The 21742-nt window shown below is 41.4% G+C and overlaps 1 protein-coding gene and 1 pseudogene across 1 annotated transcript in view; one reads left to right on the top strand and one right to left on the bottom strand.

Annotated features, from left to right (window-relative positions):
• Positions 1 to 303: 303 nt before the first annotated feature.
• Positions 304 to 21742, bottom strand: part of kntc1 (kinetochore associated 1) — a 125107-nt gene continuing 103668 nt past the window's right edge. Inside the window, exons 55-64 of the mRNA XM_080208349.1 lie at positions 20464 to 20599; positions 19112 to 19207; positions 16713 to 16769; positions 13402 to 13456; positions 13231 to 13294; positions 7430 to 7559; positions 6820 to 6909; positions 6071 to 6216; positions 2929 to 3019; positions 304 to 1521 (exon numbers count right to left, since the gene is read on the bottom strand). Coding sequence (XP_080064475.1) covers positions 1498 to 1521; positions 2929 to 3019; positions 6071 to 6216; positions 6820 to 6909; positions 7430 to 7559; positions 13231 to 13294; positions 13402 to 13456; positions 16713 to 16769; positions 19112 to 19207; positions 20464 to 20599 — 889 coding nt within the window. The 3' untranslated portion in view covers positions 304 to 1497. The remainder of the gene's footprint in view (positions 1522 to 2928; positions 3020 to 6070; positions 6217 to 6819; positions 6910 to 7429; positions 7560 to 13230; positions 13295 to 13401; positions 13457 to 16712; positions 16770 to 19111; positions 19208 to 20463; positions 20600 to 21742) is intronic.
• On the top strand, positions 21365 to 21613 carry LOC145356082 (large ribosomal subunit protein eL43 pseudogene; annotated as a pseudogene).

Genomic DNA, 21742 nt, shown 5'->3' with positions numbered 1-21742 from the left:
TGGCTCAAGAATAGGTGGTCGGAGGAGTCGCAGCCTATTTTTTGCTTGTGCAGTGCTCTGCTCCACTATATGTGACCAATCACCTGGCCCTTGTCTTGGTTGGACCAGGCGAGGCCCATATTATCTGTGTGCACAAATATGGAATTTGTAACATTGCATGTTTCTGTAACGTACCCTGACCTGAGAAAGTGTGTAATTCGGTTTTCAACAGAAATTGCATAAATGGAAAATTCCAAAAACTACCATTGGCTGAACAACCTAAATGTCAGAAAAAGGAATCAAATTTTAGTTATAATCCTATTAAATATTTAATATGTAAATTGCTTCTGTACAGTTGCCATTGCAAAATTGTGATAACTTCAAAGTGCAGAAGCAGTAAAAGTAGATTTTAACACTGTAATTTGTTCTAGTTTGAGTGCATTAAACTTATCGCAAAACAGTACAGAAAGAGCTACTTTACAGTATTTTCTTTGTCAAAATGAAAACATGTATCTTTCCCATTTTAGTCGTCTTAAACAGTTTGAGAAATTGTAAATAGTTTGAGTGGTCAATTAATTTAAGCAATTAAAATTAGGTTGAATTGAAAATTTATGATTTTCCCATTTATATTAATGCCAGCTGAACAATTGTGATCTGAATAATCTTTGACAATCAATTAAAATATTCCAAATGTTACGCAAGTTATTTTCCACATACTAGATAATGCACGTTTCAAACTTTACATGTGGCTGGCCTATTCCAATGTCAAACAAACTGCAGATTGGGACCAGTTCCATCCATCATTAAGTCAATGGAGTTTGTCTTCACAAATGGTTAGCTGAGAGAAAGTTAGTAGATTTGCAATTACGAGGCTTCACAAACCTAAAGTTTTATAAACAGCAGTTAGGCTGATTGTGCACAAGTACATTGGCCTCTCAAGATGTGAGTTTTTGAGGAGCTGTTCTACACTTGCCATTAGGTCAGTGTCATTAGGTACAACGTCCAGGTGACCATGGTGATAGTGAACAATGCCTTTGTGATTAAAGGCAGTATCAGTCAAGCCTGTTTCTGCCTCTGTCCATTCTTCAAGGAGGCTGCTGCTCACAGATGGTAACCAGAAATGGGAAACCTCAATGATTTACCCCTCTCTGGTCTGAAAACAGAGACCAACTACATCATCAGTAACCAGTACCCAGCTGGGAGTATTAAACTCAATACAGAACAGGGATAAACTCCACCCTCATTTGTTCTGCAAGAACCAGCCCCATATCACGTAGTGATCATCAGTGGATATCTAACCATCTGTTGTTGATAATCCTACATTTCAATTTTTTTCCATTGTGTAAAGAGACTGCTGAAAAAAAAAGATTAATACATATTTAGTATTAGAACATATACAAGGATGATTAAATACTAAAGTGGCAAAATGCTAATACAACTTTCAGTAAAGGTATCTTTCATAGGAAGACAAAAAAATCTATTTTCTTTTAAAGTACGGTGTTGATTACTTTGGTTGTTCTACTTCCGTTCATGAAGAAACTCCTAGAGGAAATAAAGGAACAAAGATCAATAAGTTATGCAACATGTTTAGGCTTTAAAAAAACTCTTTTTAGAGATTTTCAGATCGATAGGTGACAGTCGTTTGATGAATTAGGTCTAAACTTTAAACTGAAAAAACAAATGAATTAAAAGTTTCAGAAATTTGTTTCCTGACACAAACCTATACAGTTCTGTCTTTAATGCAAGCCAATCCAAGGAGGTGAGTTGCAACTTTAAATATGACTGTAAAACTAGGAAGATCAGTCATTCTACTTGTGAACTGGATTTCCTGAGGGGTGGATCATTCAGCAGCTTCCTCAAGAAGGATTTGGTAGATTCAGCAGGTAAACTGCCTTCACTTACCCCAGGATGCAGCTTTCCCCACAAGGCTCCCTAATTTGTTACATCACAGCATACAGAAAATCCCATATGGTGACTAATCAATTTTCTGTGGGCCAGGTCAGTGAAAATTCTGTCCTTTGCATAATTTAGCTGTGCAGGGAACTATGTCCCCTGCACCTGAACCTATCATTATCTTTTATATGCAAATATGACTGGATGGACATTTTCCAAAATGAGTCATTGCATAGCACTTAAGCCAGGAATTCTGGATTTTCCTTCTTTCAAGGATCAACCATTGAAGCTAACCGTTCCCACAGCTTCTCAGCTGATATCAGCTAATTCAGCACAGGCCAGGACTATGCCTCAAACCGGTGCTGTAACAATTTAACCTCTTATGTAGCACTTTGAGGCAGGAGGGAGGCTTTCTCCTCCCTGTTTTTCATATCGCTCTACAAATACTTTCTAAAAACTTTTTTTACTCCATTCTTAAAGTTACAAAGCCAATGCTCAGAGTGGGAAGGGAATTCAAATTCCAACTGAATCCAATTCACAGTCTCCACAAGGAAGACAAATAAGATCCAAGGTGACAAGATGAGGCATTGCACCCCAACTTGGGCTTAATCTGAGCCAAAAGGCTGATAAATGTCAGCTAATGATAGGGCACCCTGTTCTCTCCAACATGTACCCATCCTTTTGTCAAGAGGTGATTTGTTCACATGCCTCTCCAAAGACTACTCCCCAACTTCAGATCAGAAGTGTACACGAGTAGCTCAGGGTAACTGACCTCTTGGTCTTGGACCAGGTTTCTTGGTCTTGCTCATTCTAATGAATGTAATTAATATAATAATTTTGAAATACTTAATGTCACAATATCTTTTTATTTACAAAAAAAATTGTGATACAAATACTATCGCTATTAGGTACCTCCTGATACCCATTTTATCCTTTCATTTAACTTAATACTATCTTACGTCAATGTTGCACAACATAAAGATCTCACTTCTGAAAGTGGTGCATTTAAGAAGAGAAAAATTCTCAAAGTCCATTTCTCTTAGAAATACATCATACCTTTAAAATTTCAGCAGGAGAAAGATTTGATTTGATGGGTCTTCCTTCGTGTGTTAGATATTCAGTTACCACAGAGATTGCATCATCCACGCTGCAAGAATAACACAGATTACTTTAAATTACTGGGAAAAAAAAACACTAAGTGCATAAGCACACTTGACGATCAAATTACATATACACTCCTTGACAAGCAGCCATTTTGATTATACCAAAGGCTGAAGTAACACAGTTTATGACCTTTGTTCAAACATATTTTTTAAAGCCATTTGTGGCATTCTGAAAGCATATTGGAACAACAAAGCAGAAGCCGGGTACTGGCTCCACCCCACACAAATGTCAGAAGAAAAGGGCAAGATTATACTCATCTGATCTTTTACTGCAGAGTCTTAGGCCCCACTTTGGCCAATTTCTCAGATCACAGAATTGTTACGGTGCAGAAGGAGGTCGTTTTGCCCAATATGTCTACACCGGCTCTCCAAACAAACATCATGATTTAGTGCCATTTATTCCCCTGCCTTTTCCCTGTACCCTGCCATTGTTTTTATTCAAATAATCATCTAACGCCCACTTGAATGTGTTGATAGAACCTACCTTCACCACACTTCCATGCAGTGCATTCCACACTTAACCACTCACTGGGCAAAAAAACTACTCTTACATCACATTTGCTTCTTTTGCAAATCACTTTGATTCAGTCCCCTCATGTTCATGATCCTTTTGTGAGCAGGAACAGTTTCTCCCTGTCTATTCTGTCCAGCCCTGTCATGATTTTGATCATCTCTATCAAATTTCCTCTTGGCTGCCTTCTCTCCAACAAAAATCTTAGAGTTGTGGAAAGATCTTAAAAATAAAAGGCAGGCAGAAGGTTTAAAGTTTACTTTTTTATTAGTCACAAGAAGGCTTACATTCACACTGCATGAAATTACTGTGAAAATCCCCTAGTCGTCACATTCCAGCAGCTGTTCGGGTACACTGAGGGAGAATTTAGCATGGCCAATTCACCTAACCAGCACGTCTTTCAGACTGTGGGAGGAAACTGGAGCACCTGGAGGAAACCCATGCAGACATGGGGAGAATGTGCAGATTCCGCAGACAGACACCCAAGCCGGGAATCAAACCCAGGTCCCTGGCATTGTGAAGCAGCAGTGCTAACCACTGTATCACCATGCTGCCCGAAGTGGCAAGTGAAAGAAGATTTAGAAATCTAAAAAGATTTGAAGCAATAGAACTGCGTAGTGATTTGGATAAAGAGAACCAGAATAAGCCATTAAAGGATGGAGAGTTCAGCAGTAATTGTGTATCAGCAAATAAGTTCCATACAAAGGATATTAGCAAAAAAAATTAAAAGCTCTTTAGCTGAGTGTGCAAAGCAATGATAATAGGACGAGTGAACAAGCAGCACAAGTATAGATGAATAGTTTAGATTTAATCAATAACACAGATACAGTTACAAAATGACCAAATTTGGAGAATAAATACTGCAGGATACACAACATTTCAAAAGACACAATTATTGTTAAATTCTCCGTCCCTTATTGCCTCATTCGGGTTGTTTTTATCTAAATCAGTACAAGATTCTATTCAACTCTTAGATTTCTAAATCTTCCTTCACTTCTGCCTGCTCTATATAGCGAAATATTTAAATAAAAAACTACCATGGAATCTACAATTATGGATCATAATGAAAATAGTAAGTCCAGTAAGAAATTCAGGAGAAACATCTTTACTAGTGGTCAGATTGTGAAACTTGCGACCACATGGTGTAGTTGAGACGAACAGAAAGATACGTTTAAGGAGAAACTAGGTAAAGCGCATGGGAAAGGAAGAAAAGGATATTTTGACACGAAGTATGGTGGAAGGAGGCTCATGTGAAGCATAAACACGGGCATAGATCTGTTGAGTTGAATGGTCTGTTTCAGTCCTATAAAATTTATACCTCAGATACCTTTCAATATTCCTGCCATCAAAAATGTAGTCAATCACTCCCAATCCTGCCACCAAAAATGTAGTCAATCACTCCCAATATCCTCTACTTTCAATGCCTTCCAGAAGAAGCTTTTCACATACACCAGCATCTGCATTAAGTAGTTGTATCATGGATGAATTCATATTTTCCTGCCTAAGTTTGAATCTATGTTCTTTTACCCTAGAGTTTGTGTTAATACAGATCATTATTCTGGGATCCAATTTCTCTATTTCCTTGAACAGCTTAAATATACTACAAAATAAAGGTTAATTCTGTGTCATTTTTCAAAATAAACATCATAGTATTAGCTCATATACCCAATCCCAATGGATCAAAATTGCTGTCACCCTACATGTCCCAGTGCCAGGATTTTCCCCACGGTTTAGCATCTGCAACCACACATGATACTCCGAAATGAAGGTGGAACGGTATCTTCTCGGAGTTACCCATTAAGTCCAGGAGCATCCCATCTTTCAAAGACATAGGCTTTACAAAGTGTAACTATGCTTTTGGTTTAGAAGAGTTTTATAAAAAGGTGTATTACTGGATAGCTTTCAGTTAATTACTGTATTCATCATTCGGTATCCTACTTCATGATGAGGTTTACATTTTGAGGAGAGACTAGATAAGCTAAAATTTTGCATTAAAAAACAATGAAACTAATGCTCAAAATTCTGATTGAATAGGGAACAATTGCAGCTGCTGCTGGTCAAAGAGATGGAAACCATCAGACATAAAATTAAAATCATATTCAAAGATTGAAGCTAGATACATGTTTCTTTTATGATAATGGCTTAGAAAGCTAACAAGCGTTCCAAAATAAATAGAAGAACAATAGTTTTAAAAAGAAAAATTGAAGAGAATTGGGCACAAGTATAATGGGCCAAATGATTACAATCTGCCCTAAAATTCTACAATACTGTGTTGTAAATTGGAGTGATTGTCCCTAAATTACCCCTCCCTCCTTTGACTCAGAGCATTCAACGAGACTGAAAGATTTCACGATCAGGAGTCGCATACAAATTAAACAAAGAACACCTGCAGGAGTTGGGCAAAAGAAAATATAAAAACAAATAATTGGAACCATTATTTATAGCAAGTCAAATAAAGTCAATCTATTTTAACTGACTGGTGGATTCATTTATGCTGTGCCACTCTGTTGAAAAACAAACTTACCAGCTCCTATCTACAAGATAATTTGCGAATTCTTCCACTCGCTTATTGTCAATCATGTGTTGCTTCAGAAAAGGAAAGAATTTTGTTCCAATAAGTTTCTCATACTGTCTTTTGTCTGCAATGCTGTCCAAGGCCAATTCTTTAATCTTCAGAGATAAAAACAAAATTTTGTGACATATTAGCACTTTTTTTAAAATGCAAGAACCATCTGCATTGACTGGTACATTCTTGAAGTAAACTTATAAACATCCCATTTTTGTCCCACAAATATTAAGTGCAATTCTTTAACAAAGCCAAAATGTTGAAGTCAATTAACATAACAATTCTGATGAAAAGTCATCGACTTAAAACATTCATATTCTATCTGACCCAAGTTTGAACTGATCTTGCCAGTGTTCTGCTTGCTGGTTCTTATTTGAGTCTGTTTGGTTATTTGCTAACTTGGTCCAAGTCTTAGCTTTTAATTCCATCATTGGTCCACTGTCAAGTATTTCCCATTCATGCTTTTGATGCTTTACGAAGGTTAGTTCACTCACCGTGAGGACTAATCTACTAGAAACAGCATAATAATCATACTGTGACCATACATCCAAAAAAAATACAAAGTATGGATTAAAATGTTTGTTCATTTAATTTTTCAGGTTTTAAGCATAGTGCCTAAAATGTTTGCATTTTTCTGTTTATGGGTGCAGTATAATCAGTGTTATAATAGCACACTGTTTTTGTTACTGTACAATAAGTCACTTTACCTTGCATGCATAGCCTGCAACCTCGCCTGTTGTCATATGATCGATAACTTGCTGCAAGAGGATCACGGGATCAACTGATGAAAGGAACCCCTGAGACCAAATAAAATATATTAAACAAATTGACTTCAAAACAACAAAATGTTCATGGGACTGGCATAGCAAGGCCAGCATTTATTGTCCACTCCCAGTTGCCCTCAAGAAGGTAATGGTGAGCTACCTCCCTGCTGCAATCCGTGGAGTTGGTATACCTGTTGTGCTCTTAAAGAGCAATTGAACATTACACTTCCTATAATATTAGCAAGTAAATGTCTGAAGCTTAGCTTGTTCACACCTTAATATTTATAACCTAGTGATAGGATCACATATTAATTCTATTATTTAATCAAATAGAAATATAAAATTCACTACTCAACAGTTCTGGTCTACATCAAGTAAATACACTGAAATATTAAGGATGCCATCATATGAATTTGATCAGTTCTACACGGACATATTTTGTCCTTTACAGAAACTTAATATACCTCTGGTTTAATTGCCACTACTGGAAAACAAGTGCATTGCATGCTGCTCATGCTTACTATAGCAAAATCACCAAGTCAAAACCACGTACCTGTATTTGTTGTTTCTTTTTCTCAGAATAAGGGATAAGCAGCAGACAACCCAGCGCAAATGCCAGCAGCTCCAGCTGCACGTACTGCTTTGCAATGCCAATCAGGTCAAGGTCAAGTAGAACAGGACATCTTCAGGGTCAGAAAATAAAATAGTGTGAGCAGCATTTTAAATACTGTGCAAATTAGAACATTTCTATTTTCCTTAAAGAGGCTTTTTTTAATTCATTAAAGAGACATGGGCATCACTGGCTGGCAGCATTTATTGCCCATCATTAGTTGCCCGAAGGCAGTTGAGAGTCAACCATATTGCTGTGTCGCAAGGATAATGAAGGGATATTACAAACAGTGGGGGAATAATAAGATAGAGCTATGAGATACTGCACAGCAGTGCATACCCTTGCCTTCAGGATAACAAAGACAGAACCACACACATACGGGATTCCTTGTGGAGTCATATAGAACCAAACAGGACCTGATTCAGTGACCCAAGACACCCCCGCCTCCACTTATTTACTTTTATAAATAAAGAAAATTTTAACTTTTGAGTGGCACTGTGGCACAGTGGTTAACACTGCTGCCTCACAGCACCAGGGAACAAAGAACAAAACAGCCTGGGAAACAGGCCCCTCGGCCCAACGAGCCCACGCCGCCATTTTAACACCACCAGTCCCCCCCTCCATCCATAACCCTTATCTATTGTTTTATGGCCATCCACATTGAGGGAAACTAATTTAGGGACAATTTATTACTGCCAAATAGCCTAATAGCACATCTTTGGGGTGTGGGAGGAAACCAGAGCACCCGGAGAAAACCCACGCAAGCACGGGGAGAATGAGCAAACTCCCACAGACACCGGCCCAAATCCATGTGTCTGCACAACTAGCAGTGATAGTCACTGAGCTGTCGTGTTGCCCAGTATCTGGTCCAGTTTAAGCACACACTAACGACATGAAGCACTAGGCCAATCTCGAACAACCAAGAGCAGCCCAAGTATGACCCATCGCGTGTATGCCCCTCGTTGGACACAAGGCGGACCGACTTAAAACCTGTGAACGAAAAGAAAAAAAAAACATTATTATTGTACCATATCCATTTGCCTTACCAGAGACGCCCCAATGCTAATGACCCTTATTTAAAGCAATCTCCTATATCCACCCATCCCCAACCCACTCATGTGCCTGTCTAAGTTACTCTTAAATGACTCTAGCGTGTTTGCCTCCACCACCTTACTTGGCAGGGCATTCCATACCCCCACTACCCTCTGTGTGAAAAACCTCCCTCTAATATCTGTGTTATACCTCTCGCCCCTCACCTTAAGTCCATGGCCCCTTGTCCTATGTGTCTCTATCATAGGAAATAGCTTACCTCTGTTTACTCTATCTATACCCTTCATAATCTTATACACCTCTATTAGATCCCCCCTCAGTCGGCGTCTTTCAAGGGAAAAGAGCCCCAATTTATTCAATCTTTCCTCATACCCCAGTCCTTCTATACCTGGCAACATCCTGGTAAACCTCCTCTGCACTCTCTCCAGAGTCTCCACATCCTTCCGGTAGTAAGGCGACCAGAACTGGACACAGTACTCTAAGTGCGGCCTAACCAATGTTCTGTACAAGTGCAACATTAGACTCCAGCTCTTATATTCAATACCCCTTCCTATAAAGGCTAACATACCATAGGCTTTCTTCACCACACTCTCCACTTGCACTGCCACCTTCAAAGGCTTGTGCACTTGCACCCCCAGGTCTCGCTGCGATTCTATACTCCTTATGGGCTTACCCTTTATCATATAACTCCCCCCTACATTATTCCGGCCAAAATGCATCACCTCACATTTATCCGGATTAAACTCCATTTGCCATGTATCTGCCCAATCAACCAGCCTATCAATATCCCGTTGTATTGCCAGACACTACTCCTCACTGCCCGCCAATCCAGCCATCTTGGTGTCATCAGCAAATTTGCTGATCACACCACCTACTCCCTCTTCCAAATCATTTATATACACTACAAAGAGGTCCCAGTACTGAGCCCTGCGGCACACCACTAGTGACAGACCTCCAGCTAGAAAAGGACCCCTCCACTACTACTCTCTGACTCCTCTTTGCAAGCCAGTTCTCAACCCATCTAGATACCTGGCCACGTATCCCATGAGCTTTAATCTTCTCTACCAACCTACCATGAGGGACTTTGTCAAATGTCTTACTGAAATCCATATAGACGACATCAACGGCCCGTCCTTCGTCAACCATTTTTGTCACCTCCTCAAAGAATTCTACCAGATTCGTAAGGCAAGACCCTCCCCTTTACAAAGCCATGCTGCGTATCCTTAATCAGATCGCAACGCTCAGTGCTCATGCATCCTATCCCTAAGAATCCTCTCCATCAACTTGCCTACCACTGACGTTAAACTCACCAGCCTATAGTTACCCGGGTTATCCCTCCTACCCTTTTTAAACAACGGTACCACGTTCGCTATCCTTCAGTCCTCTGGGACATCACCTGTGTCCAAAGAAGAGACAAAGATTTACATCAGAGGCCCAGCAATCTCATCCCTCGCCTCCCTAAGCAGCCTAGGATAAATGCCATCGGGCCCCGGAGATTTATCGGTTTTAATGCTACCTAAAAGCCCTAACAGTTCTTCCCTCGTAATCGATAGATCTTTCAATTGGTCTACCGCTCCCTCGATGACCGTACCAGACATCAAGCCCCTCTCCTTCGTGAATACCGACGCAAAGTATTCATTCAGGATCTCCCCCATTCCCTCTGCCTCTAAGCACAATTCCCCACGTCTGTCCCTGGGAGGACCGATTTTACCCTTAGCCACCCTTTTGCTCTTAAGATAGGAGTAAAACGCCTTTGGATTCTCCTTAACCCTACCTGCCAAAGCCATCTCATGCCCCCTCTTTGCTCTCCTAACTCCCCTTTTGAGATCCCTCCTACGCTCTCTGTATTCCTCCAACGCTCTCTCCGTTCCCAGCTGCTTAGACCTGACATACGCCTCTCGTTTCTTCCTAACCAGGTCTTCTATATCTCTAGTAATCCACGGCTCTCTAATCCTACCTTTCCCATCCTTCCTCCTAACCGGCACATGCCTTTCCTGCACCCATTGCAGTTTTCCCTTGAAAGACTCCCACGTGCCCAACGTGGTCTTGCCTTTCAACAGCCTATCCCAGTCTGTATCCCTAAGCTCCTGCCTAATCCGGCTGTATCTAGCCTCCCCCCAATTTAGCACCCTCCCCTTAGGACAGCTCTCATCTTTTTCCATTCGTATCCTAAAGTAGATGGAGTTGTGGTCACTATTAGCCACATGTTCGCCTACTGCAACCTCAACCACCTGACCTGGCTCATTGCCCAGAACTAAATCCAGTATAGCCCCCTCTCTAGTCGGGCTATCTACATACTGTTGCAAGGACCCTTCCAATACACATCTTACAAACTCCTCCCCGTCCGACCCCCCAGCTCTAGGCACCTTCCGATCCACCCCAGGGAGATTAAAATCTCCCACTACAACAACCTTGATCTTCCTACACTTGTCCAAAATGTCCCTACATATACCCTCTTCCATTGCCTGCGGGCTATCGGGCAGCCTATAGTACACTCCTAGCATAGTAATGGTCCCCTTCCTATTCCGCAACTCCACCCAGAGACTCAATTCCCAACCCCCCATGTTATCCTCCCTCTGCACCGCTGTGATCTGCTCCCTAACTAAGAGCGCCACTCCCCCATCTGTTTTCAACCCTCCCCTATCACACCTAAAACACTTACACCCTGGAATATTTAGCTGCCAGTCCTGCCCCTCCTTTAACCACGTCTCTGTCACTGCCACCACACCTAAATTCCTCGCGAACATCAAGGCACTAAGTTCATCTGTCTTACCCGTCACACTCCTCGCATTAAAACAGATGCACTGAAGACCCTCAGGCCCACTCGGATCCTCCTTCTCCTGGGAGATTTTCCTATCATCTAGACTTACTCTGACCTCCAACTCACTTCCACTCCCAGTGCCTGAGCTGTCTCTCTCCTCCCCACCCCTTCTCCATATTAGTTTAAACTCTGCCGAAACACTCCAGCCAACCTCCCAGCTAAAATATGTGTACCCTTCCCATTTAAACGCTCCCTATCCCTCTTATACAAGTGCCCTTCCTTTGCAAAGACTTCCCAATGGTCTACAAAACTAAAACCCTCTGTCCTGCACCAATCTCTCAGCCATGCATTCAGCTGTAGGATCTCATTATTTTTATCCCTGCCATTACTGGGAACTGGCAGCAGCCCAGAGATCGCCACCCTGGAGGCCCTGCACTTCAGCCTGGCTCCCAACTCCCTGAACTGCCTATGTATTTCCCCCCTACTCTTCCTTCCCATGTCCTTCTCACCTACATGTATAATTACATCCGCCTGGGTCCCTTGGCCCTTCAAGATTCCCTCTACCCTCTCTGACACATCCTGTACCCCTGCTCCAGGGAGGCAGACTACCATCCTGGAGTCCCGCTTTTGCCCACAGGAACGCCCATCAATTCCTCTAACCCTCCCATCCCCCACCACTATCTCACATCCAGCCCCCTTCCTTCCCTCTGAGGCATTCTGCTCTGCCCCTCATGCCCTTTCCACCTCAGTTGGCGCCTTACCCCTGATATCTTGAGAGACTACCCCTGGGGTAGCCTTTGGAACATTACTCTTCTTTTTCCCCTTCCTAACTGTAACCCACCCATCCCCCCTCCTAGGCTCTGGGATCCCCTCTTGAACGTGGTTCCTATTCATTAGCGCCTCATTCTCCCTGAACTAAAATTAAATCCTCCAGCCTCAACTCTAGTTGCCTAACCCAGGCCCTCAAACGCTGTAACTCCAGACATTTGGTGCGGATGTGGACTCTCCGGAGATGCTGTGTCTCCAGGAATTCCCACATATTGCACCTTACACAGCTGACACGCCTCCCCATGGACCCTGCCATTTATTTGACCACCCTTAAACTTATGGACACAGTTAGAAAAATTTGACCAGTATCTCACCTTGCCTAAGCCTGCCTCGCCTAAGCCCTGTGAGCCCAAGCCCTTGCAGTACTCACTCAGCAACCGCCTCACTCCGCTGCCCGCTCCCGACGCTGCCCGCTGTCTACTGTGGCCTTGTTTTTGTACTCCCGTGCTCCCTTCCCAACTGCCCTTACACCTAGGACCCGCTACGGAAAGTGCAAAATTCAAAAAAACCCGCAAACCAGCAATGCAATTGAAAAAAAAATCAGTACACTCGCAGTTTAGACTCACCAGCCACCAGTACACTGCTCCGGAGAACAATGAGGGACCCAGGTTCAATTCCAGATTTTGGTTACTGTGTGGAGTTTGCACATTCCCCTCATACCTGCGTGTGTCTGGATGCTTTGGTTTCCTCTCACAGTCCAAATATATATGGATTAGGTGGATTGGCTATGCTAAATTGTCCCTTAGTGCCACGGTAAACATATGGGGTTATGGGGATAGGGCTTGGGTGGGATTTTGTTCGGTGTAGACTCAAAGGGCTGAATGGCCTCCTTTTGCACTGAGGTTCCATGATTCTATAAATATGTTAATTTTCCTGCTACATCCTGAATATCAGTCTCAAGATACTTGTCATTAGTTTCAAACTAACCCCTGCAAGTTTCCCCTCTGTGGAAAGTTGGGTAGGTTTCATAAATATCCAATAAATCTTTAAGAGTCTACAAATCTTTAGAACTGATTTCCTACAAATTTCTGGGATAAACTCATACTATATGGCAGATACAAGTTATTTAGCTACTTGACAGAAGATCTTATTTCGCAGCACTTACTTGATCAACAGCACAAATGACTGATAACAAGCCTCCAATTGCTTTGGACTAAGAGGACATGAAGCTGGATAAAATAAATAAAAAACAGATATCTAGTTAATGGGGTGCACATCCTCTGCTGGACTGCCATTCAAATTAATTAAAAAAAGCTATTAAAAAGTCCTTACATACCTGAAAGAAAAGGTGCAAGAATGACACTACGCCATGCTCTGGTAAAATTTGGAATCTGCAAAACGTAATTTTATGATTTTTAAATATCGACCAGAACAGTGGAAAAGCAAAACAAAGCTTTTATTGAGTTGGGCAAAGTTTATAATTTGAGAAACAAAAGCTTTCAGAGGAAAAACAAATCAATCTTTTGAGCGATCAACAAATACTCCTCTGTTAAAAATGTCATATTCAAATTACACTCAGCAACTACACGTACCTAGTATCCTGGTCATAAATCACACATTATTACATTTCATGCTTAATTTGCATGGCTAAATTATTGCCGTTTCCCTTTGCTTCTGACTCTCGAGCGAAAAACAAAGTTGGCGGGGGAGGGGTGTCAAGCAAGGGAGATGTGCGGATATGCAAAAGCAAAGGCAAGCAGAAGAGTTAGAGGAAAATAACAAAAAAAAATTGTTTAGCAATATTTGCATGCAAGAGAATAAGCCTATGGATTAGACAGGAAGTAGGCAGGGGCTAATGAACGCACTAGAGGGAAAGCGAGGGAGAGGGGCAAGTTACGCTTATTGAGACTATGCCTACATACATATTGGTAGCTAGTTGCTTTATCAATTCAGTTGCTTGGGAGTTAACGTGGCTGTGTCAGATGGTTGCATATGCAAACACAAGGACAAGATTTGGCTCCTAATCCAAACTGAAAGCCCAAAGCAGTACACAGAGAATGCTGTTATTTTCAAACAATGCTGCCCTTCAAATAAAGCAGGAACTGAGGTCCCTTCTTCAGATGGACATTAAGTAACCCTTTGCACCAGGGTTCTCCTGGTATCCTGGGCAACATCCTGGTGACCATCCTTAATGGCAGTAATTGCACACAATTTCTTCAGTTAGTTTACTTTGATAAGATGGTAAAAAATGTCATTTAGTGGACTGCTGGTGTTTGCAGTCAAAACAAAAACGAAATCACACAATCAATTCTGGCTCCTGTGCTTGCTACACAATTAATATTTAGATCAAATCTTACTTGAGAAAAAGCATTTATATCTCAGTGGGTCATCTAATGCTCGAATAGTCTTCATCTAAAAGATCACAGTGAGTGCTATTTCTGCATCTCCCCAGCTAATTTTCTCTCCTTTCTTTTTAAGGCACAACTCTGTAGAGTGTAGTTCTGCAGATGCCAGGTACTATCCAGGACTTCCTTCGTAGAGTGCAGCTCTGCAGATGGCAGGTGCTATAGCAGATAATTTTCCAGAAGCCATTATTCACATGCATCTTGGGATTACATTTTACAGGCTATTTAAACAAGAGGACATCATGCAGAGCCTATATGTGTCCTCATCCAACATTCAAACACACAAACTTCCAGCAGGATTTCTACGGCGTACTGAGAATAAGGGGGAGATCGTACCAAAAAAAAGTGCCAAACGAGCATGAAAACAGGAGAGAATTGCACCCATTTTTTGGGTGACCTCTCAGGTGCTTAATGCAAAAAAAAAGGCAAAGTGTGATTCACGCCAGTAGGGGGAGTGGACAGAATCTACTCTCACTGGGAAGCCAGTTTATGACTGCGAGGGGCACTATTGCATGTGGTCCTTGATCTCTCGCTACAAAAGCATAAAATGCTGGAAAATCTCAGCAGGCCTGACAGTATCTGTATAGAGAGAATAGAGCCAATGTTTTGAGTCTGGATGACCCTTTGTCAGCTCTGACTGCCATGGTGCCAGACTGATACTAACCCCCACCCCCAACTACCTAGGCACTTCAATAGCCTCTAGTCCCACCGGCGAGGCATCACATCAGGTCCCCGTTGCTAGGGACTATACGTATCCTCACCAATGAGCGCCTTCACCAGCGAATATAACCCTAAACAGGGCTAGACAGGGTAGATGCAGAAAAAAATATTCCCAATGGTAAGGGAGTTCGGAACCAGGGGACACAGTCTAAGTAAACCATTTGGGACTGAGGTGAGAAATTTTTTCACCCAGAGAGTGGTAAGCCTGTGAAATTCTCTACTCTTTCTGTACAGGAAGGTACAATTGAGGTCAAAGCATTGTTTGTTTTCAAGGAGTTAGGTACAGCTCTTGGCCCAAAGGGATCAAAGGATATGGGGGAAAGTGGGTACAGGTTACTGAGTTATGATCAGCCATGGTCATAATGAATGCCAGGGTTGGCTTAAAGGAGCAAATGGCTGGCTCCTGTTCCTATCATCTGTGTTCCTGTATTAGCTATTCACTAAATGAAACTCAAGTAACTGCAGCCATGCTTCACCATGGAAAACAAGACTTTGAGTGTATAAATTCTAAGCTTTTTGCTAACCCACCTCTGTAGAAGTTACGAGATTATAAATTTTGGCAACAAATAGAAAGCAGATATGGTAGAAAAATCAGGACAGAATTGCTATATTTATTAGCTACTAACAGCTCCAAAGGAATAACTTTGTAGGACTTGCATTGCAAGTTTATGATGATTCATTTGACACAGGTCAAATATCCTACAGAAGACAACCACGTCCATTGACAAGACATGAAATATAACATCAGGTCCCACACATTCAGGTGTCATGAGGAAATTGGATTATACTCTTAGAACTTTTGTGGAGCACTAATCATGCTGCAAACTGCATCGGGTTTGTTGGAAAAGCAGGTCAAATAACCTTTCCTCAATCAACACTTTATGCAAGCCTCAAATTGTTCTTTCTGTCAGTGGTAGCCAAGAACACAAATTAAAATAATTATTGCATTTCATAGAATCATAGAAGCTCTACAGTGCAGAAGGAGGCCAATCAACCCATCAAGTCTGCACTGACAACAATCCCACCCTATCCCCATAGCCCCATGTATTTACCCTACTGATACTAAGGGACAAGTTTGCATGGCCAATCCACCTAACCTGCACATCTTTGGAGTGTGGGAGGAAACCAGAGCACCTGCAGGAAACCCACGCAGACACAGGGAGAATGTGCAAACTCCATACAGTCACTCAAGGCCGGAATTGACTGGGTTCCTGGCAACAGTGCTAACCACAATAACAGAGCTGGAGCATAACGACAAAGGGACTTGAGAAATGGGTCAATGATTAGTTAATGTTATCTTTCAAATCTGCAGTCCCAGTGCCATATTTATATTATTAAGGAAAAAAAACGATGGAAATGTCCTCGCTGTATTATAGTGAATGAAAATATCAGCAATCCATTACGGTTATGGGGATAAGGCCTGGGTAGGGTTGTAGTGGGTAGACTCGATGGGCTGAATGGCCTCTTTGTGCAATATAGGGATTCTATGATTCAACAGTTCGCAGAGAAAAATAGTACATACCTGCCACAAAGAGAGTATTGCAGTCATTGCTATTAGAACTTTCCTCAAGTAGTTAGCCTATGACATACAAACATGCTTTATTTTGTACATTGCTTCATTTTTCATTTAAGCAAAAGTACATATTTAGCAATGCAAACAATACAGAACTCTGAAGACAAACTATTTAAGTTCGAAAGTTTCTGAATAATAAAAAATAATAAACAAATTGCTTTGCTCTAGATATCTCTGCCTGCTGCTGGGATCATTTGGTCCTGTTAAAAGTCAATGGACTTTTGGCTGGACTGCTGTAACCCCGCGACAGGGCTGGAAAATCCCAGCCAAAAATTTACAATTACTATATTATTTTTGAAGTTTATTTATTAATGTCACTCCGGTGCATGTTAAGGTAGACTGAGGAGAATTTAGCATGGCCAATGCACCTAACCAGCAGTGCCAGCTTAGCCCCTGGCATGGCTCAAGGAGCAAACTGGCAATGACCAAGGAAAACCTTTGCACTGCCCACCAGGCACTGGACAGTGCCAAGGGGGCACAGCCTCACTGCCACTCTGTACTTGGGATGGCAGGGATGGTGGGAGAGGAGGCGACGATCAGGGTTGGCCATCCAGGGTGCAGTGTGGGGACTGGGGGGTTGGGATGGAATAGTGCGTGAAATTTAAAGATTGGAGCTGGCCAGAGGCGTTGAGGGGTATGCACTTAGGAGACTAGCAATTGGGTGGTGGGTTGGGAGAGGAGGTGGTGAAAGCAAGTGATTGGGTTTGTGGAGCTGGCAGCGATCTGAAGGCCGGCAATGCGGACCACTGTGCACACGCCGAACTCCCCTCTTAAAGATCAGTGCATGTGCAGTGACCCACTCAGCGCTATGCTGACAGCCTCTCGATTAGGAATAGACCATGCCCCCAGATTTTCAGAGTAAATCACGCTGAGGCATTCTGTGATACAGTAAGAAGTCTCACAACACCAGGTTAAAGTACAACACATTTATTTGGTAGCAAAAGCCACTAGCTTTCGGAGCACTGCTCCTTCGTCAGATAAGTGGGAGCTCTGTTCACAAACAGGGCATATAAAGACACAAATTCTATTTACTAATTAGTGGTTGGAATGCAAATCTTTACAGGTAACCGAGTCTTAAAGGTACAGACAACGTGAGGTTAAAGAGATATGTATTGTCTCCAACCAGGATAGTTGGTGAAATTTTGCAAAATCAGTTTGACAAAAATACAAACCAAGATCTAATTGACCTCTACCACCAAATGGAAAAAGCCCCAGCAAGTGACGAATATTATTCTCTAGATTCTGACCATGGTGCAATATCCCCCTTATCCTCCTTGACCTCTCTGCAGCCTGTCACACAACTTGCAATTATATAGTGCCTTATCACAGTAAAACATCCCATGGTGCTTCATACGAGTGCTTTTAAAGAAAATCTGATAGTCAACCTTATACAGTCCTTCAAGTACTCCTCCATTCTTGGCCAGCTCCTGAAGCTGGCTTAGTTTTAATATACTTTGACTGCCAGACTTGACTTTTTTCTGAGCATACAAGTTATAGGTTTGTCCAACTCCAGAATCCTGAACACAATCAATATACATTCCGAAGGCAGGTAAGGGAGCTGCCCTGACATACCATCCCTTGACCAATATCACAGACTGTGAAACATTTTAGAAACTTCTGAGAGTCTCACCTATCTGACTACATCCAAAGCACTCTGCCAATTACCTTGCTTCCCACACTTGCACCATAATCAAAGTAGCGATCCAAAGATCTACCCTTGACCCTCTCCACATGCACATCCTCTTGCTATACCCCCTGGCCACCTCCATCACAGACATAGGAGAAAACCTCCAAATGCTCAATAATGACAGCCATCTCTATCCCTTGACCATCTCTCCCAGTCCCTGTTACATTCACTATCAAACTGCTGGTTCAACACCCAGCCTTGAATGGGTACTAACATCCATCAACTAAACAGAGGGAAAAATGAAGTCTTTGTTTCATTGTAAGTTTTACTCAGTAACCATAGACTCTATCTTCCTTCCTAGCTACCACTGGTTAAACCAGACAAGTTGTAGCTCAGTACCCTGATCAACTTTATTTTCTGCCCCCCTCATCTTTCTCTACTAAACAGTGGTCCACATTTGCCTTAATCTTTCTAGCACTGAAATGTTCATAATAGGTCTCCAATAAGACCCTTGTGACCCTCTGACAGCTTGGGATCAGTTTTCCTGATTCCTCTGAAGTTCTTTGAGAAGTTTTTCTATGCTAATGGCACTGTACAAATGCAAAGTTGCAGTTAATCCCAAGTAAGAAAGCAAGCTCAAAAATGAAAATGATAAAGCATATATTTTTAGTTTGCAGTCGCTATACATGCAGAAGGATTCAAAACGTATTGCTTTACTTACCATGTTAAAAGCCAGCAGTTTCTGCAGTATACCATTCCATAGCTGTGGGTCATACACCTTGTATTCCAAGCTCAACTCAGTAACCAATCTAACAGCCTGCGAGTTAGAAAGAACTTTGTTCATTATGACTTTTTATACAGAAAACTTCGAAGCTTTAAGGAATACATTGCTGGCTTTTAAAATAACTGGATGAATTCGAACAACTAGCACCTAACCTCCACTTTTAAAATAAAACTTCCAGACAAAAAGCTTTAGAATACAGTAGCATTCACTGTTTTGTTTTAAAAATAATACGCATCACTTAACTTTGTAAATGCAAATTTTAATTTTTACATCTATTTTGACTTACCATTCACAAGAAACAATTTTGAAATCAGTTCCAAGAAAAAAGAATCTAGCTATTATTGTACACACATCGCTCAAGATTCATTACTAATACAGAAAGCTGTTGTCAAAGCAAGGGAGCACTGGGTTATAAAAATAGAACATTCCAGTAAGTCAAGGCACGTTATTATTCTTTTTCCAGTCCTTGGCCAGGGTACATCTTGACAGACCAGCTTTGGTCCTTTTGGGATGGATGATGTAGTGGCCTTGGAAAAGATTCAAATGAGAACCACAAAAATTGTTTACATCTCCAAGAATCTTGGTTATGCAAAAGCTGAGAGAGCTGGGTCCATTTACTTCAAAACAAGAGTCTGAGCAGCAATAAACAAAAGCACTTAAAAGGGCTGCATCGCCTACCCACCAATACATTATTTCAGTTTGACAGACTCGAGAAGACCAGCAGTCATGCATTTGAGCTATGTAAAAGCACAAAGTTAGATGTTAGATGTTTTATCCTTTTCCCAGATAATAATGGACCTTAAACTTTGCAAGCTTGTGTGGTGTGTGTTCATTCTCTGCTTGCTTTTGACTGGTTCTTGGATGCAGCAGAATTCACATCTTGTGAATAGTAAGCAATGTGACAGTTTACATAAACATGATCAATGCTGGTTTGGTACAATGAGACTGGAGGAATTTTTATAATCATTCACATTTTGATTATGTTCCATTGCTTCTTCCAATAGATGGTACAGCTGCTAGAAAGGAGGAAGTGTACATTTGCAACGCTCCAGTCATTATGAATGTGGAACAAGTCTGACAATCCAGTTGCTCTTTTTCTACCCATCAACTTTCATGTGCATCACTACTGGATATGGTGCTTTATAGTAAGATCAGACAGCACGAATAGAAGCGCATCACATGATTGAGGAGTAACACATATACGCATACACTTCCTCTATACAAAGTATTACGACAGACAAATTGTGCTAGCAGTCCTACATTAAACATGACTAGATTTTGATACTAACCCTAGGCTCATGGTTGTGGTTCTTCCATAAACCTTTGATCATGCCCTCTTTGGGACTGCTGTGGAACGATTCAATGGTGTATGGTATATTCAAGATTTCAAATTCAGTCAAATACATGCAATACTTCAGATAACACCTATGAAAACAGAATTAAATTAAATTCTTTAAAGTTAGTTCCATTATGAAACGGTTTTTATTGAACCAATTAAGCAGATTTGGAGTAATCTTTAAAATCACCAAGTTCTTTACGTAAACAATGATATCTCTTTCATAGAAATTGTTTTGGTTATGGTGCTGTTACTTAAACTACCAATACAAGAAGTGTGATCTTTTAGTTAATGTTCTGATGTAACTTTTCTAGAATGTTGGTACTGCATAATTTTCTGATTATTTTACTCATAATTACTCATAATTTTCTGCATCACTGAAGGTGGGTGTAGGTAATGTTTTCAGTTCTGGTTTGTCTGTCTGTCAACAATATATCTCAAAAACTAAAAGGTGATTACAATGAAACTTGGTACATAAAATGTGTCTGACCCAAGGAAGTACTGATTAGGCTTTGAACTGAAGATGCAGATCTGGACCCTGGGTTTTTTTTTAAAGGATCTGTTAACTTTGGAAAATAGGGTGAATTGACTTTTTGGAAATAATGTAGTGGGTTGTTTTATTCAGAATGTTGTTTAGAACGATGTGCTCAGCTGTTGTGCAATCTGTCAGAAAGCTGTCAAAATATGCGCTGAGTTTTCAGAGCCAGTTGTTGGCTGCAGATTGGTCTGAAGCTCTTGCAGTGAAATGGAAGTAAATAATAAAGATTTTTTTTCAGCTTTGTTGTTGCAGAACATGAGCCAAGCAGGCAAAGCCTCAAGGAGGAGCTATGTAGCTCTCTGCTCCATCCGGGAAGATGGCTAAGCGCACCAAGAAGGTGGGGATCATGGGGAAATACGGCTATGAAGCCTCCCTCCACAAAATGGTGAAAAAGATTGAGATCAGTCAGCACGCAAAATACACCTGCTCCTTCTGCAGGAAGGCAAAGATGAAACGCAGGGCAGTCAGCATCTGGCATTGTAGATCTTGCATGAAAACTGTAGCTGGAGGAGCTTGGGCCTACAACACTACCTCAGCCGTTACAGTTAAGTCTGCAATTCACTGACTGCAGGAGCTGAAGGATCAATGAACACTGGCTGTGGAGTCTGACACCCCCCCTTCCAAGAGACTTATCTGTCAACAAACTTGTTAATAAAATGTTAAAGGCAAAAAAAAAGGAAGAGCTACATAATTG

Source organism: Carcharhinus amblyrhynchos, chromosome 20, assembly GCF_965287045.1.
Source record: "Carcharhinus amblyrhynchos chromosome 20, sCarAmb.v2.hapA, whole genome shotgun sequence".
NCBI classification, from domain to species: Eukaryota; Metazoa; Chordata; class Chondrichthyes; order Carcharhiniformes; family Carcharhinidae; genus Carcharhinus; species Carcharhinus amblyrhynchos.
Note: the sequence above shows the minus strand (reverse complement) of the source record. Positions and strands in the feature narration are given on the sequence as shown.